The 19,237-nt window shown below is 29.2% G+C and overlaps 1 protein-coding gene and 1 pseudogene across 3 annotated transcripts; both read left to right on the top strand.

The window, feature by feature from the left end:
• The first annotated feature begins 3,897 nt into the window (after positions 1-3,897).
• On the top strand, positions 3,898-7,229 carry LOC145188068 (uncharacterized; annotated as a pseudogene). Its single transcript, XR_016445449.1, has 7 exons — positions 3,898-4,102; positions 4,293-5,226; positions 5,321-5,464; positions 5,547-5,876; positions 6,130-6,285; positions 6,424-6,616; positions 6,777-7,229. The product of XR_016445449.1 is annotated as an uncharacterized LOC145188068 (transcript).
• A 727-nt stretch (positions 7,230-7,956) lies between these two features.
• LOC145193633 (uncharacterized) lies at positions 7,957-18,002 on the top strand. 2 transcript variants are annotated; one of them, XM_080071093.2, is made up of 8 exons: positions 7,957-9,450; positions 12,050-12,211; positions 12,301-12,641; positions 13,193-13,450; positions 13,642-14,017; positions 14,166-14,338; positions 14,420-14,695; positions 16,858-18,002. In XM_080071093.2, the coding sequence occupies exons 1-8, from the start codon at positions 8,787-8,789 to the stop codon at positions 17,674-17,676; spliced, it is 3,069 nt and encodes a 1,022-aa protein (XP_079927219.2). In that variant the 5' UTR covers positions 7,957-8,786; the 3' UTR covers positions 17,677-18,002. The 2 variants fall into 2 exon arrangements, with proteins under 2 accessions (XP_079927219.2, XP_089924374.1); XM_090068248.1 differs by lacking the exon at positions 7,957-9,450 and adding an exon at positions 9,828-9,949 and having other exon boundaries at positions 16,858-17,833.
• Positions 18,003-19,237: the final 1,235 nt, after the last annotated feature.

Raw genomic sequence — 19,237 nt, 5'->3', positions numbered from 1 at the left:
ATTTCGTGCTTTTTTTTTTTTTTTATCTTTATCATGTAACCTTTTGTAATTTTGTAGAAAATATATAAGAAATGATACAGCAAAACTGATTGGCTATTGTTTCGAAAGTAAAGCAGCTGCATGACCTTAAAACCAAAGGAGTTTTAGCGGAAAATGTATCAAGGGGCGTTTTGAAAGTAATAATATGGCCAGTGGATATACCCCTATTTTTTTTATAAGTGATTACTTTTGGATTAACAATTTATAAACTTTTAAAATGAAGTATTCCTTACTACAGTGATCTCAACTGCTACACATGCAAAACTGATATAAAGGAAATGCTAAGTAATCAAATTTAACGTGGGTATTTTCTCTCTCCTCCTTTCTGTAAAAATAAAACATTGTTTTCCATATAAAAGAAAGTAAAACACAAAGCAAGTTATAGAAGTTAGAAGTGCAGCTATAAATAAATTACGAGGATGTCATCCTTCTCACATGTCATAAATTCATCTACTTTAACTAACGATAAGGAAAACATAGTGCAAACGAACAACAAAGAGTAGTTTATATAGAAGTATCACTGATCAAAATAACAACACTTTAGATTTTGAGAAAAAAAAAAGATCAATTTCATCAACTTTAAAACTAGAAAGTTTCTATGAAAATATATATGAAAATTTACACAACAATATATAGGCAAAATACATATATGAGAATACATGTGACAATAGACATATCAAAGTATACATTTTTTCAGTGATATGTCATGACATGTCACTTACGCTGTAAGTGATACGAATACAAATACAACACGAATAAACGATACGAGTGTAGGGTTATTATTGATTGATATAAAAAATTTTTATTAAGCATCTACATAACACTTCATGTTATTCAAGTAGTTTTAAGATGACATTTATTTCATTGTGTAGCACCACGGCCTACTTGATAAATTATTAAGTACTCAATAAATAACATAATAGCTTATAGTAAAACTTGATTTTTATTACAATTTAAAAATAAATATCAAATTACAACTATAGGTGTTAACTTGTACCAACTTAATACATATTTGGACAATGAAATAAGGTTTTCCATTTATTCATACTAAGCGTCTAGGTCTCGTTATTTTTTTATTCGAGACGAGAAAAGACGATGCTAAAAGCTATTTCCCGATTAGCAATAAAAATCAAGACAATTTTCAACTTTCAGTCGAAATCCGGAACGATACCGAGACGAGACGAGATGTCCCGGGCAAAATAGGAGCTTTACAATTTCCCGGAATTTACATCTTTTTAACGGGACATACTAAGACATAACGAGACATACTAGTTAATCCTTAATGTAAAATTTAAGTAATGAATTTCTGGCACAATTACCATCATTTATTTCAGCTGCAACTATTAATATTGTTATACCATCTATACAAACACAGCTTTAGCAATATTAATGGAAGAAGCTGAAATCAGAGAAAAAAAACTATTTTAGGATACTATTCAGCTTTTTCCATTAAAATATAGTGCATGAAGGGGATAAATATCCCAGCAAGCACACAACGTTGAAATAACGTTGATCAACGTCGATCAACGTTATTTCAACGTTGTTTCAACGTTGCGTACTTGCTGGGTATGTATCTAAGGGCTAAGTTTCTGATCATTTGATATTGTTTATCGCTGAGGTCAGTATTCATTTCTGATGGAAGAGTTTGTTTTACACTCATATTTAAAGGAAAGGTTTCATCCAAAGTGTCTTAAACTTTTTTGATCCATAAAACATTTGAATTTTTTTAAAAAGTGTACTTCTTGCAGAGACTAAAAATAGAGCATGATGTTTAACACGTAGTACATTTATTTTTTCTCTTTTGATTTGCTCTCCAAAAACGACCTATTGTTTATGGGGTTTTCTAGAACCAAAATGGCTACTTTTATTGGTCAAAAGATTTTCTTGAAGCCATTGGCATTCTTTTTCTATAAAAGAATCATAATTTCTACCACATTGTTTTAGTTTTTTCTTCACTTTTGAAATAAATGTATCTAAAGTAGCCTTAACTTTATTTATGTTCTCTTTGCTAATTTCTTCAGTTTCATTTGATTTCGTTAAGTAAATCCTTTCAAAATCGCAATTTATCCACTCCTAATTCACGTATATTTGGGAAAAGATTCCCAGCAAGCACACAACGTTGAAACAACGTTGAAATAACGTTGATCGACGTTGATCAACGTTATTTCAACGTTGTTTCAACGTTGTGTGCTTGCTGGGTCTAATCTTTGTTTTATTAATATATATCAGAAACATTTTTGAGTACTTTATATAATTTTTCACTTAACACTATTTAACATTTTATGTTATAACTTCTTTGACAATTATCACATTACGTTTCCTATAATGTTTAAGTAAATGTTACTTGTATATTACAGGAAATACTGAAGTTGTTAAGTAATTCTATTTCAAATATGTTGTACTTCTCGAATAATAAATTACTGTTAAAAAAAACATTTTAACAAATTTCTAAGTAGCACATGATGACAAAACTATGTTACTTGAAAATATTTGATATACTAAAACAAATTATACAAGTTAAAAAAACTCAAACTCAAGAAATACAAATGTCAATGAGTCCATAAAAACCTTGTTTTCCGCCATTTTAATTTGTTTTAGTATAATAAACTACTGTTGAAAAATGGCTGAAAACAAGGTTTTTATGGGTTTATTGACATTTGTATTTCTTCATTAACTCCCTATACCGCAGGCAACCGCAGCAATTCCTTTATATTCTAAAAGTAAAAGTGTTAATTAACTGAAAAAAATATAAATCTCCTTGAAACTCGGTGGGACATTTTTTTTAGCTGATTTTTTTAAACAAAAAAATATGTATATATTCTATACTGTTTTAGAAAATTCTTCTAATTTGAACAATAAAAATCAGGATGCAATTTTTTTATCCAATATATTTGAAATATATAAAGTTAAAAGATTATCTTAAAGTAAATATAAACTTTAATTTAGATTAAAAGGTCTCCATTTTTACTAAATAAAAATCTCTCATTTTTTAGATTGCTTTGAAAATGATATTAATTTTATGATTGAAAATGAATTTAATTTCTTTTAACCATAAAACACAAAATTTAAGTTTTATAAAAAAACTGTTTTTACTTTTTAAATAAATAATCATTTTAATTAAATATCATTAAAAAAAAGTGCACTATATTTGCAAAAAAGTTGCGAGGGATTCATTTTTTGTTGTTTTGAGTCACTGTGCGTCATTTTCTGGCTGGCAAAACAAACTTGGTTGGCAAAAAATTTTCTTCACTGCGAAAGCGCGAGTTAAATATCTAGTTAATATAATTGATCTGTCTCGTAGCGTTTCATAATTATCCGGGACACAATTTTTAAATTCCGAGACATAATTTATGTCTCGATTTATAACTTTATTCCGGGACAACCTTTTCATTTATCTCGTTATTTTTTTCCGGGAAATTTCTCGTCTCGTTACGCTTGTCCCGGTTCATTTCGAGAAAACGATTCCGAGACGCAGACGCTTAATTCACACTTTACGAAATGGAAATATCAACACCAAAGGAGAGGACAAAGGGGGTACCTGCCTCCATTTTCCCTCTATCCTCAAAAAAATAATCAATAATACCTAAAAATTTCGTAACTTAATAACTTAATGCGTTTATTAAGCAAATGTTTCACGTATTAGGCTAAACACCACGGTAAACTATATTTACAGGCCTCTCAACCGTACATTTGGTAGGTCTAATATTTGGAACGTAGTTTCTAATTTCATTCTTTTTATCTTAGCTGAACTTTATTCTCTTAAATTATTACTTTATTATCTTTAAATTACTTTATTATCATTAAACACGGCAGTTTCAAATTGATACTTTTTGGAACTTTATTCTGAGCATGCGCAGTCAACAACTTCAAAACATGAAAAAATATCTTGTTTTTTCAATAATTTTTCTGAAGCTCAACTATTCTAACTTGTTTTTTTTTATGTTTGATATTTCAAATTTCTTCTAAACCGTAGCGATTTTTTTCAGAGTTGACCGATACAACCTCCTATTATAAGTTTTATTGTTGTAATTAAGATTTTCAACAAAAGCTTTTAAATCAAACGGTAAAATATTTTTCTTGAAATAATCAGTTTTTTAATCAGCTATATTATAATGAAACGAATTTTCTGTAGCTGAAAGTAAGATTTTTTTTTTTCTTCATTTTATTCTCCTTCTTTTAAAGTCAATTCTGAAGACCGGTTATTTTTTTTTTTTGCACTTTTTTTATTCATCTTACATAACTGCTATATTTAGGTATTTTGTAAACATAGACCATTCAACCAAGTTAAATCTTATTTGTCGAATATGTGGAGAAGCTATAATGAAAGACTCAGTTGATGTGAATAAATATTCTAAAAGAATTGAGAATTCATATTATATAAACACTAGCATTGACAATAAAAAAGTTCACCCACAAAAAATGTGTAGGAGATGCTATAACATTTTGAGGAACGTTGAAAAAGGTTCAAGCAACAGTGTTAAAGCAATCAACTGGCCATTACCATGCACAGACAAATGTTTTTGTTTCCCCAAAATTTCTGGGAGGAAAGTTAAAAAATTAAAACCTGGTCGACCATGTATCATGGAACAAAATCAAAAGAGATGGACCAGACCAATCATAAATAGCTTAATTGGTAATATACCAATACCAACAATTCGTTTAAATGTAATTGATATTGATCCTGTATCAAATCCACATTTAAAATTATGTATATGTAAGTTATGCAACAACATCATGTACAAGCCACTAATACTAAAAGACTGTCAACAATCGTTTTGCTCAGTGTGTTTGTTTAAGGAGATTGAAGGAAAGTTGGAAACAGAAGCAAAATTCTTTATTTGTGAACAACATATTCCGTTAAATACAATTTTTAATTCTGTTAATGTAATACAAATGATAGAGCACATTCTTTTAGGTTGCAATAAGGGATGCAAATTAAAATATACAGTTAAAGAAAATGAGCTTAAAAAATTACACGAAGAAAATTGTACTGGTTATATGTTATTGCAGGCTCAGATTTGCAAAAAAACTGCAAATGGGCTTGATACAACTCTTGCTGATGTATTTTTATTAAAAGAAAATGATGATATACCACGGATTGTAGAAGATGCTGCATTGCATGTTATAAAGCAAAAGCTAGTTAACTCTGAATCAAACTCTTTTGCCTTTCTTTCCAGAGGACCAAGGGTAGGTGCATTTTAAGTATTATGGCAGAAAAAAAAAGTATATTGTTTTGTTGTAATTGTTAAAATAGAATTTCATTTCAATTCTTACTTTCTAGCCTTTGCACTTTACTTCCAATCGTGCACTGGAAACACTTTATGCAGATTTTCAAAAATTTATTCAAAAAGGTCAAATACCAAAATTAGCAAAGTATTGTAACAATGTCATTGACTCACCACTTTTCGATATTCATTTGACACAAGTATTACATTTTTCTACTATATTACATTTTTATTTATTTATACCATTTATTTATATATTTTTTATTAATTTATTGAATTTAGGTGTGCATTCCATCCCTGCATATCTAATTGGGAATTTATCTTAAATTTTTTAATATGCTGGAAGATGCCTGTCATCTCATAGATGTTAAAATTGCAGCAAAAATGTGTGAAAAAAATCAAACTGCAAACAACAGAAATTTTAATGAATATATTGCACTTCAGTTAAAAATATATGAAGGAGAAAAGGTTATTGCTGAATATTGTGAAAAAATAACACTAATTCATGAAGCCATGGCAATTCAAGTTCTGTGTTCTCCTGAAAATAAAGAAAAGCTCTATAAAATTTGTCAGCCCAGAGTAATTCATTTTATGGAGAAGAAAAATGCTAAGGTATAATGAGTTAATATTGTAAGTAATTTAATAAAATATTTCATGCTTTTATGTGTATGTAGCCATTAATCAATTTAAGAGCAATGGGCCCTTTGATATATATGTATATATATATATATATATATATATATATATATATATATATATATATATATATATATATATATATATATATATATATATATATATATATATATATATATATATATATATATATATATATTGTTATGTGTGTGTATATTTTTTTATATAGCTGATCGAATTAGAAGAACTAAGATCCAAAACATTTGAAAAATCTCATGGACCACTTGTGAATAAACTTGACCAAGTTCTATGTGGTCTTAATGTTCAAAGACAAGGTTATCATGGAAAATGTTTTATTGGGAACCATGTTCGTAAAATGTTGCAGGTTTTTTCATCTATATTTCTGCATACTTTTAAACATGAATTTTATAAATATCTTCTCAAATACATAAGTTCATAAATACATAAAGGTTTTTAAACATTAATTTTGTAAATGTGCCCTAAAATGATCTTTGTTCATTAGATAAACAGTGTCCTAGATCTTTGCAATTCAATACCTATGATAGTAAGCGATCTTGGATTTATTGATACAGATGTTCATAATGAGGCAATGGTTTTGAGTGAAAAATTTGTCATTTTGTTCTGCAAATATGCAGCATGCTAAAACTTTATGAATTCAAGTGAAATCATTAATAATAATCCATTATCAGAATTAGGTGAAATTACATTTTTTAAAAATTTATTGTCTTGCATTACAGTCCTCTTATTAAAATTTACTCTCATTTAAATTACACTTGTAAGGGTTATCATAGTTATTCTTTTCTTTATTTTCTTTATTTTCTACGTTCTTTTATTTATTTACTTTTTTGGAATTAGAGAGAGCCATTGAAGAATTAATGAGTTATTTTCGTAAAACATGGCCTAACGAGTCCATTACGCCAAAAATGCATTTGTTGGAGAGTCATTGTGTTGATTTTATAAGAAATTGGGGTTTGGGTCTCGATATTTACGGAGAGCAAGGTATAGAAAGCATGCATGCTGAGTTTAATAGTATGAACAGCACCTTTTGCCATATGAAAGGAGCGCAGCGACTAAAAAGTATTCTGTCTGAACATTACATCAAAAACTCACCAGAAACATTGAAAATCAGACCAACCATTAAAAAAAGAAAAGCTTTGTGAAGTTTTTCAGATGAATTGTGTAAACAGAGTATAACATTACAACTTAATTTCAATTTTTTTTGTAAGAATTTTTTATAATATATTATATATTGTATATTTCCAAAAAAAATAAATAAAAATAGTTCATATTTGAATTTCAATGGTTGGTATTAGAACAGCAACGAATATTTTATTTTTCTAATTCATTATATTTCAGTTTTTATTCTTTACGTTTTACTTAACATCTTGTTCAGTACCTATAACAAAATGGAAATTTTAGGGAAAAAACGTATTTTTTTTTAACGAAAAAAATTCTAAAAATATATAGAAAAAAAAAAAAAACCGGTTCTTCAAAATTTGACAAACTCTTTAAATACCTTAACTCGTTCTCTTAAACACTCCAGACTTTCTCAAAAAATTTATTAAAGTACTTATTTATGAAGAATTACTGACTTCCCTAAACTTCATACCAAAAAAATAGGTAAAGTTCTAAATCTTGTAAAAGTTTGACAAATTCTTTTGTGTAATATTTTTCTCTCTTGAAAGCAAGTAATAATAAACACTTATTAAAAAAAAGAAATTTTAACATGCTATTGTTATAAAAAGATATATTAAATTAAGTTATTAGGGCAAGGCTTTTCAAAGTTTTTTTGCGTGTTGCACGCTTTATTAAAAATCAAGCCGGAAAAATATTTGTTAATGCGCATGCCCACAATAAAGTTCCATTACGGAACTGCCGTGTAAACATTCTTAGAGCTTTTAAAATATTCTAACACTCTTAAAGCAGTTGTTGATGCACTTGAATGCAAAACTTGTTTAAAATGACGTCCGAGTTTGTAGGATGTTAGAAAAGTTTTGTTCGGACAACAAAAGACTGGAAACTGCTGAAAATTAGCTTTAAATGAACTGTCACTGTGTATATGCAGCGTTAATGTTTAATTTGAATTAGATATTTTAAGCTTGATGCGCACGTGCACATTCATGTTTTCAATCATTATTTTCATTGATCGATATTGTTTTACGGCTTAGAATTTCTATTGCATCAAGTTTTGTTTGGACGGACATAAAGTTTATGTTAATAATTTAATTTTAATAAAGAAGTATATCAGGCTTTTGTTTTGGTTAAATGCTGACCCCCTTAGCGTTGAATACAAATTGCCGCGTTGATTATATAATATTTAGCTAAGACGTTACCTTTTTCAATTTTGTAAGTAAAGTTAATCAGTATTAACCACTGTTGCGACATTAAAGGTTCGCCAATAAGAAAAAAAAGTTAAGTTTTAATATGTAAAGAAACAAAATAAGTCATTTAGTCCCTTACATGAGGTACCTTGACTTTCTTTAATACATTAGTTTTTGCTTTCTATTTGCCAAATGCCTCACCATCATTCCTTTGTTTCCGCCAAATAATTTCGTATCCGTGTTTTCTGACTGTAATATTTTCTAAATGTTGACAGATACAAAGTAACGTTACATTGGTTAAGCTGCTTTTGACCTAATCATCATAATATCTTCTGTAACTATTTTTTGAGAAAGTATTTGTGTCTAATAAAGAAAAAAGAAAGATGGAGATTTAATTTAAGATACCAGTAGTATATATATCTAAAACCAATTTAAGTATAATTTCAAATGTTTTCTAATGTTTAGTATTTAATGTTCAGAAATTACTTTCTGATGACTAGCATCTTCAATTCCTAATTGATTATTAATTGATCTTCCTCAAAGAATGTCAGAATATCAGAAAATGATAAATCCTTCTGAAACTGATGCTGTCAGCGACATAACTTTAGCAACAAATGTGGAATTTAACAGCACATCCTTGTCTCACAACCCAAAATTAGAAGTTAACTCAAAATGGAAAAATTTTAACTCTAATCGTCGGGTTGAAAAAACAAACATACATAGAAAAGGTCCTGCTCCAATAGAAGATGCAGACATTTTTAAAAAAAGTGTTTCCAAAGCCACATATGGAACACTAGATTCTGATGTTGAAGATTTAGAATTTGAAGATAAGCGAAAGTCTGGATTAGTGGAAGATCCTTATCGGAAAGTTAAAAGCAAAACTAATGAAAAAGGTGATTCTCTAGCTAGTTGTAGAGCATTAGTTGTTTATTTTTCCAAGTTAGCAAAATCAAAAGATGATAATGAAACAATTGATTTAAACTTTGTTGATTCCTTGCTCCAAAATGGTGCTGATATTAATTTTCCTGACAAACACGGACAAACAATTTTACATGAGATTGCTCGTGGCTGGCATCCAGATGTAGCAAAATTTGCTTTACAGCATGGTGCTGATGTAAATAAAGCTGATAACCATGGTCGGACTGTTTTGCATCTAGCAGCTGCTGTAGATTATGATGAAATGGTAGAGTTTCTTGTATGCAATGGAGGTATGTTTTCATCATTATAATTCATGCATATAGTAATAATTACTAAAAAAAAGGCAGAAGTATTTTAATTGCAGTGTTTTGCATGTATACAAATAAATTTTTACTTGATTTTTTAGATAAGTATGATAAAATGTTTTTATATAACTTGATTAACAATTCATTTGGGGCATTTAATTAAATTTTGTCAGTTTATTTAACAAATAGAACTAACAAATAGTGTTTTTTGAAAAGGTTTTGTGTCTATGGGTAACTATTTTAGAATAATTGCTTAGGTGTAAAAATACCTTAGCGCTGGCTGGGTTTCAACCTTGGATAAGAAGAATTATGTACACTACAAGGGGGTACAAGCATGTGAGCTCAGTAGATGTAAAGCTAATTACATTCATCAGTATGGAGAGTTTCTTAAGCTCCCTCTTGCTGCTAATGAAATTTTCACAAAAATTAAGCAGTGTTGCCACCTTTGTAAAATGAATGACTGGTTCAGAAAAAAAAAGCTCTTGTAAGAATTGATTTTATTTTTAAAACTTAACTTCATGGTGCTCCATGCTGCTTCTAAAAGTTTTTGTTGCCAATAGCTACAGGGCAAATTTTCTTACATTTTATTTTGAAATTATAGCAGATTAATAACTCTGTTTATATATAATATGGCCAGGTATCAAACAGATTCTTTTGTTTCATTACATAGTGGACTGAGATTTATAGCTTCTGTATTTTTAAAGCTTCATGTATGAATTTTTTTTACATATTCTTGATGTTATTTGGGTCAATTTTTAAGATGATTTATGTTTTCTGCAGATGAAAGCACCCATACCACCATATAACACCCTCAATACCTTAATTCATCAAGGTAGTGAGGGAGTTATAGAGTCTTGACACTATTTTTAGTTATTTTAAACTTTTATATTTGTAATTAGCTTTACTGGTAAATACAATGAGTTAAGGCAAGAATCTAAAATAAGTGTAACTAGAACAATGTGACATTTAAGAATTTTGCAACCAGAAAATGAGTGAAGTCATCAAGTAAGTGACAAAAAATAATGTAATAAAAGTTGTTTTTTTTCTTCTTGAATTTATTAAAACAAGCAAACAAAATAAAAAATAAACAAAACAATATTTTGTGATAGTATTCCTTTTAATACAAAACAGGTACAAAAAAAAAATTAATGCAATTTTAATGGAGCTTTTTGACTCTTTTTTGTATAGAGCTGATGTGAGGTCTGAACAGCATAATAATCTTCTTGTAAAAATTTCATAAGTAATTTTGCTGAAAAATTTCTTGCTGTAATGTTCTCTATAACTATGTCATTATTTTTAAACCTGCAGGTATTAGCTGATCAATGAATAGCAGTTACCTCACCCTGGTGAAAAGAGTTACCTTACCCTCTTGAAATTTATTTAAAGTATCTGTTGAAATACGGAATGATAAATGTAAAAAAAAGCTCATTTGCTGGGACATCTTGAATCCAAAAATATTGTTGAACTTACTTTTCCGGGAAAACCAGGAAAAAAAGACTTCAAAATGGTATATAATTGATGTTTCAGCAAAACCTACAAAATATTTAATGCTTGTTGCCTTTGAACTTTTGACTCTATTTTTATTATTATGACATTTAAACTGTCTCATTTTACACTGAGCCTTACAAATGCAAAAATATAAATATATAAATGAAAAATTTCAGTTATAGCACTAATCAGCATTTTAAAAATTGCTTACATAACTGCAAAATAATCCTTGCTGTCTCACAATTCTGTATTGTAAGAATCTGAGGATATTATCTTGCATTTCTTTGTAAGTAATTTTAAAAATTTTGGAGTCATAAATGAATTTTTTTTTTTTTATACATTATACATGAACCACAAACCACAGCTACTAGCTGATTTAGAATGTTCCAACCTAAAATTAAACAATACTACTGCCAAATCATGAAATGAAGAGATGGTGATGTCTATGATGTTTGTGCCGTTAATTTAAAATTGGAAGAACTTTAAAAGTGCACTCCCAAATAAGCTACAAAATGAAGTTAAATAAAAGATAAACAAAATATAAATTGTTCATTTGGTAATAAATGTAAATGACAGTCTATTCAAAGATAAACCATACATTTGTAGGTTTTACTTGGGCACATAATGTACAACCCTAACTGGTGTCAACTTTTAATGTAATCTATTTCTAACAAAAAAATGTTGGAAATTTTTGCTTTTGATTCTTTTAACATAAAAAATGTTAAAATGTTAAAATCAATTTAATTTTTTTTTTTTTTTTTAATATATTTTTAAAGTTTAAACCTTTAAGATAATTCAACGCGTTTGCTGAAATATATTTTTAATTTCTCTTATAGTGAATAGACGTTTTGATATCAAAAAATAAAATGAAATAAATATGTGATACTTACAAAGGTGTTAAATGTTTGTAAAATAATTATGCAAAAGTCTAAATAGTTAGTGTTTTAATATAACTGAAATTAAATATATCAATGGTCTTAGATGAAAATCTACATAACTAGTTATTAAAAAAATATTTTAAAATTTATTTTGTGTAAATAAATGTTGTTTTTTTTACCAGAAATAGTTCCTTTAAATAACTACTACTCTTTTTTAGCAAATTTGGGAGCAAAAACCCTTGGAGAACTACAGACACCAATGCATTATGCTGCTAAAAATAATGCAGCAGCTTCCTTAAAAACAATGTTGCGTCTGGGTGCATTCATCAATGATCGAGACTACAAACGAAGAACTCCTTTATTTGTTGCTGCAGAAACTGGTAATCTAGTAAATATTATAAGTAGTAAATGTTCTTCTTACTGCTCAAAAGCAATATTATTATATACTTTTCTAACCTTTCTCGTATAGCTCGTGCAGATGCTGCTCGTTTTCTTATTGAGCAAGGAGCTCCAGCTGGTGTGTATGATACTAGTGGTACACCGTGCCTTTCTTTAATGATAGAAAAGATGCCCCAGATAGCTATGGAGGCTGTAGAGCAGTTCCACCTTCTTGACCGAGCTTTTCGAAAACACTATTATTACTTAAGTTATTTAGAACGAGATCCTCAATTTTTGTCTGAACCTATTCCAAAAAGTAAGCGAGAACAAAAGGAATTAAAAGAGAAGTTAAAAGATCAAAAAAGAATGCTAAAAGACCAAGGAAAAAAAATGCCCAAGAAAGAAAAGACATACGCCAAAACACCTTTAGAGGTACAAAACATTTTATCTTTTTGTGTTATGTTATTTTTTTTTTGTTTATTTATTTTTTTTTTGTTTTATAATCTGTACAAATAATTTATGTTTTGGGTGTTGAATTAGAATAAAAAATAAAAAAAGAATACCTATCCAGATAATAAATGAAAAAGACCACATCTATTGCATCACTAATAATAATCCATGAAAATGTTTATTCCTTAGTATAAACATGAAAAAATCTCTTTACAAATAATATCAATCTTTTCAGTTTTTGTCTTTATAGCAAAATTCTATTTATTTCAATTATTGTATTTATATTTAATCTAATGTGTTTAGGGGTTCCCCTAAACACATTAAGGTGACTTTCCACTCATCCGTTTTAGCTACGGCTAAGGGAAAAGGATGGGAAAATTAATCACTGTACAAGCCCATATGATTAGTTTTCCCATTCCCTTCCCTTTCCTGTAGCTAAACGGATGAGCGGAAGCTCATCTTTAGATTAAATATAAATACAAATATAAAGATTTTCAAATAAAATGTATATGTTTTCTGATGCTTATTAATAGGTGATAGTTCAGTATAACCAGCTAGATCTTGTTATGCATGTAGTTTTCCAGCGTCTTCTTTCTGTTAAATGGAGTTTATTTGCCAAGTTTGGTTCTACATATACACTCCTCATTAACTTGTACTTCACGCTCATCTGGACATTTCTTGGCATTTTTATACCACGTGATCGAAACTATTATTCTCCACTCAGCAAAAATTGGTGGAGATTGCTGCTAGAAATAAATGGCGTATTACTGACTGGTTACTTTATTTTTATGGTGAGTAAAGTAAACATCTGGATGAGTTACTCTAATAGTTTATGTCATTTAATGAATATAAAACAATAAATAAACATAAGTTTGTTTAGTAGAAGATAAATGCATAGTTTATTAATGCAGTTAAGAGGTTTTATTATTTTTTACATGCAGTATGTTGAACTCTAATTATCTAATTTAAAAATCTTGTTAAGGAGTTATCTCAACTTCGCAAAACAGAAAAAGCTCATAACATGTGGCGTCAATGGCGCACAAAGCATGTAGAGAAAGATCTACAGTATTGTCACCCTAGATGGCCTGAAGAGCGGAAATATTTGGAATCGGAACTTGCCCAGATACGCACATTTCAAAGAACTTACTTTAGAGAACCATGGAATATTTTTGAATGGATAACATATTTTGTTGTTTTAACATTAATTTTAACTCGAATAATGTCAGTGGCTTTGAATGATCAGACTGCAAGTGAGGTTCATCCCCGTGTGTATTCTCTTGGCTTGATTGTCATATGGCTTAGATTTATGCGATCATGCCGTGCTTACAGAAGTCTTGGGCCATTTATTGCAATATTAGGTGAGTTCAAAAAATCATCTTTTTTTAATATCAGTTTGTTATCTGCTTCTTTATTTTTTAATTTTGCTTCAAATATATTTAGATTTGTTGGTGAGAATTTTTTAAATCAGTTTTAAGAATATTTTTAAAACATGCTTCTTTTCTATAGGTTCTGTGATTGCTGATACGATGAAATTTGCATTTCTGTTTTTTGAGTTCTTTATTCCATATGTTGTTGGGTTTTGGATTTTATTTGGTGGTAAAATAAATGCTCAAACTATGGGCAAAGAAAGTGCTACTAACTGGGAGTATTTTAATGATCTGACATTCTCTGTTTGGAGTGTGAGCAGTTTTATCCAAAATTTTTGTAATTTTATTTAAACTTTCAATAGTGAAATTCCATTAATTGTTTTACTTTTCTAGATGACATTGATGGGAGATTTTGATTGGGATGGTTTAGTTGCTGTTGATCGCCTCATGGCCCAGATTTTGTGTGGTACTTATTTTGCACTTGCTGGTGTTGTATGCATGAACCTTTATATTGCACTACTTTCTGACACATTTGCTCGTGTATATGCTCAAGCACAAGCTAATGCTGTCATGCAGCAAGCCCAGACTGTTATTTTGCTGGAAAATAAATTAAATCGAGAAAAAAAATTAAAGTTTGGTCACTTTATGCAAGATCATTGCTCACCAGAGGTTTTATTTTAGTTTTAATTTTTTTAAAAAGTTTTCAGAAATCAGGTAAGCAATTGGAAAGAAAAAAAGCTGACCTTTGCAATTTAAATTGCATGTATATATAAATAAATTTATATTGTATATATATATATATATATATATATATATATATATATATATATATATATATATATATATATATATATATATATATATTACATACATACATGCATACATACAGTACCGTGAATATGTTTTAGACCACTTGCATAATTAGACGTATTTACAATTTTTTTCCTATATAATTTTTTTAAAGCGTACTTAAGTTTAATAATATACAAGAAAAGTTGAAAGAGTATATTATTTTGAATAAATAAACAAAATTGATGAGAGAACATGAGGGATTTGTTTGTTTATTTATTAAAGCGATGTGTCATAATAACTACCGACCAAGCGTTCATCTAAATAAGAAATAAAAATAAACTGGTTTATAGTGATTCGGGTTCATACTCCTTCATTTTTTGTTTTTGACATTATAAAGTGCAGTGATTGAATGAATTTAGTACAATAATTATGGGTTTTGGTACATTTTTTAAAAATTGTTATTTTTTATGAACACAGTTAGACAAATCGTTAAAAATAATTAAACAAAGTTATTAATTTGCATTTTTAGATAAATTATATATTAGTTTTCATTTTTAAATGTTTTGTTTTGCATTTTTAGATTAATTAAATGGGTAAAGTATCTTTAATAGAGAGACAAAAAGTTATTGTGCTTCACGAAGAAGGTTATTCGCAGCGCCAAATTTCGTCCAAAACAGGATATTCAAAGACTGCTGTTACAGAAATCATTAAAAAGTTTAGAGAAACTGGCTCCCTTGAAAATAGAAAGAAAAGTGGTAGACCTCCTAAGCTAACAAAAGATGACAATAAATATTTAAAAACACTTTCTTTAAAAAATAGGAAAAAAACATCAACCGAGCTGGCAAAGGACATTAACACAGCAACTGGGAAAAATGTCAGCTCTTCTTGTATTCGACGACACCTACTCAAATCGGGATTAAGAGGGTGTGTTGCAATTCGAAAACCATTATTACGGCGTGGTAATAAAGAAAAACGACTTAAATATGCGAAACAACACAAAGATTGAGCCCAAGAAAAGTTTAATCGGGTTCTGTACACCGATGAGTCCAAATTCGAAATTTTTGGAACAAAAAGACGCCAATATGTTCGAAGAAGAATTGGAGAAGCCTATAAGCCCGAGTGTTTAAACCCTACCGTTAAACACGGAGGAGGCTCTTTACAAGTTTGGGGCTGTTTATCTTCATCTGGAGTAGGTGATTTGATCAAAATAGAGGGGCGACTCACCGGGGAACGTTATGTGGATATCCTAAGGCACCATGCTGTATCATCCAGAATGAGACTAATAGGTCATGATTTTATTCTGCAGCAGGACAATGACCCAAAACATTGTTCCCGAGTGGCAAAAAATTATTTAAGTAAAATGGCAGAGGAAGGAGTACTACAATTGATGACCTGGCCTCCCCAGAGTCCAGATTTGAATATAATTGAGCATATATAGGATTACCTGGACAGAAAGAAGGTCGAACATGCTCCCCGAAATGCTGAAGAATGTTTTGAAGTACTTCAAAGAGAATGTCACAACATACCCCAGGAATTTATAACTAATTTGTATGAATCTATTCCCCGGCGAATATCGGCTGTGATTAAGGCAAAAGGAGGACATAGTAGATATTAAGAGTTTTTTATGAAGTTTGACATTAAATAGTTTGTTATTGTTCCATATTTTTGTGTGAAATACATGTGTTTTAATAAGTTTATAATATAGAACTACAAACTTAAATATTAGAGAAGAATTCTCCGGGATTTTTTGAAAAAATGTAAGTGGTCTAAAACATATTCACAGTACTGTACATGCATACATATTTTTGTTTCTATTGAAGGGATCTCACAATTATTAGCGGTAATTTTTCATATTTATACAGGATGTCACACTAATTGCCCCCTTCTTTCTGTTTATTATCAATAAAAAAAAAAGTTTCATACCGATAAAGTTTTTAAATGTAATAACAAGGATTTTAAAAATAAACTTCATTAAGAGAATATTTAATAGCATTCATAATAAATTTAAAAAAGTGTTAAATATTTGCTTTCAATTGTAGGAAGTTTATTCCAGAGATGAAGGAAATATGCCAGACGATCACGACAATGATTTATTTGAGAAAGTTACTAGGCAAATCACAAATCGTATTGATATATTGGAAGATTCTATAAAGCGAGTGGGGGGTAATAGTAATTCTCATCCTGGTGGATCGCGAGGTGGAAATCAAGGTGGTGGTAGTGGAGATTCTAGTATTAATGGTGTAATGCAAGTAGTACAGTTTCAGAATGGCCAAATTTTAGATCTGAAAAAAGATTTAGAGGAATTAAAAAGATTATTAATGCATAACAAGACAAAATTGGCTTCTAAAGATCAACCTGCAGTAGCTGAACAGTCTGCTCCCAAACTTCTTAATCCAACAATACTAAGAGTAACAGAATCTGCTCAAGTATATACACCGTCAACAATTGGAATTCTTAGTTACCCATCATCTACTGGCCCTAGTTATAACCCTCCTCCATTATACTCAATGTCAATTGATGAACAACTGAGATCTGTTAGGCCAACTGGTCATCAGAGTTTCTCTGGTACGTTATCGAACCAGCGAAATCCAGGATATGTAACTGAACCTGAAAATAATATAGGAGGTATTGGTCGTGGGAAAAGAAGGCGCCGCGGTAAGCGTGGTGGCTATGGTAGCGGATACGAAAGCGATCAAAACAGCGTATTTTCTGAGCAAATCTCATTGCAGCATCTGAGGCGTCCTCCGAGCCCTAAGTCTGTAGCATCGATGCCTACAGGGAAACGCAAGAAAGGTAAAAAAGGAGCTAATCCTCTTACAGGGAGTTGGGAAGATATACGCACTGATCTACATGTGTAGATTGCTTGTTTAGGGTTTTTTTTACTATTAATAGAATATTTTTATTGAAAAAGAATGTTATATCCTTTCTCTGTTATATTATTATTGTTATATATTATTATTATGTTTGATCGATTTTTTTTTTTTTTTTACGTTCTCGTTGCAATATATTCATCTGATATCAATTTTCAACAAGTATGACTAAGAATCTTTTTACGTTTTTTTAAATTTTCATACTCTAAATGTAGTGGTATTTAACTTTTTGGAGTAGTTTTTTTTAAGATATATTTTGTAAGATAGGTTTTGTATTTTTGCAAAGAGTAAAAAGAAATTTAATTTATCGTCTATCATGGTGCTGGATGTATTCATCGTCTTTCATGTTCCGATGACTCAATTTTAAAATAGTTGGACTTGACTATTTTAAAACAATTTGTTTTATTAAAGGTGGTACAGTTTAGTTTAAAAACTTCCATTTACTAAAAAGGTAATCTATTTTTTACTAAGCTCTTAAAGAGCCTTAACTAGCTGACGAACCTTTCGTTTTTTGCAGTGTCAGACTACTATGTTGGTGTTGCTTATTGTTGCAATAATATACACACGTGGTACACTTTTGAATTTATAAGAAATTGTCACTTATTAGTTGCAAATATCTTTCAATTGGGAAAATTATACAAATCGTCACTTAGAAAATAAAAGCCACCCTATTAAACTGTAAAAAAACATTAAAAAAAACTTTAGTACATAATAAATAAACAGTTGTAGAACCTAACGGCCTATGCATAAGTTATCGGACAAATTTTAATTTTTTCTAGCTATTTAAACATTCATGTGATTTGATGCATATGTTAAAAAAATCTCTCAATTGTTTACTATTTTAAAACACATTTATGTAAAATGAGGTCAAATGCAGAAGAACGAGAACCTTTTCGAAGACATCTCGAAATTTGTTTGTAAATAACCCTAATTTAGGAAAAATATTGAAATTGTAAGTCGTTTCAAATAAGAAGGAATAACTCGAATTATAATCACATGATAACTTAAAAAGATTTAAAACTAATCAGTCTTGTCAACACTAAAACTAAAGAGACTTGTCAACAATCAAATAGGGGTTAGCCAGAAAAAATTGGGTCTTAAATTCCATGTAAATCAATTGATAAATGGTCATCAATTACAAAAAATGAATATTCAATGCAGAAAACGTGAAAAGACTTTCAAATACACTAGTGAACAACACAAGTAAGAAAAAGAAGCAGAAATCTTCTTAAACAGTTCTGTAATACGAAATAACATCAATGTTAAAATATTATTGTAATTACTGATGACAACATCTTTTGAAAGTCTGAATTCTACAAATGTATCAAAGAGTCCAGAAAATGTATTTGCTTAATAGGAATTTTCTCTTGATCGCATCAAATTTGAATTTAAAGAAATTGATTTGAATTTTTTATAGTCGCTTACAAAGGGTGTGAAAGCGAAATTGAGAACTATTGTACATGATGGAGTTTTTTCTTATAAGAAATATCTAATTTTTATTCAAAAATAAATGCTTTTTTTTAGAAAAAAACAGCTTGTTTCTTTCTTT

The sequence above is a fragment of the Hydra viridissima genome, unplaced genomic scaffold (genome assembly GCF_058129835.1).
Source record: "Hydra viridissima isolate aposymbiotic clone 2 unplaced genomic scaffold, HvirCarnegie_v1 scaffold_12, whole genome shotgun sequence".
In the NCBI taxonomy this organism is placed as follows: Eukaryota; Metazoa; Cnidaria; class Hydrozoa; order Anthoathecata; family Hydridae; genus Hydra; species Hydra viridissima.
Note: the sequence above shows the minus strand (reverse complement) of the source record. Positions and strands in the feature narration are given on the sequence as shown.

Coding starts and splice junctions, on each gene's coding strand:
- LOC145193633 (XM_080071093.2), top strand. CDS start 8,787: ATGTCAGAATATCAGAAAATGATAAATCCTTCTGAAACTGATGCTGTC. Junction 13,451..13,641: donor CTGGTTACTTTATTTTTATG/GTGAGTAAAGTA, acceptor AATCTTGTTAAG/GAGTTATCTCAACTTCGCAA. Junction 14,018..14,165: donor GCCATTTATTGCAATATTAG/GTGAGTTCAAAA, acceptor TCTTTTCTATAG/GTTCTGTGATTGCTGATACG.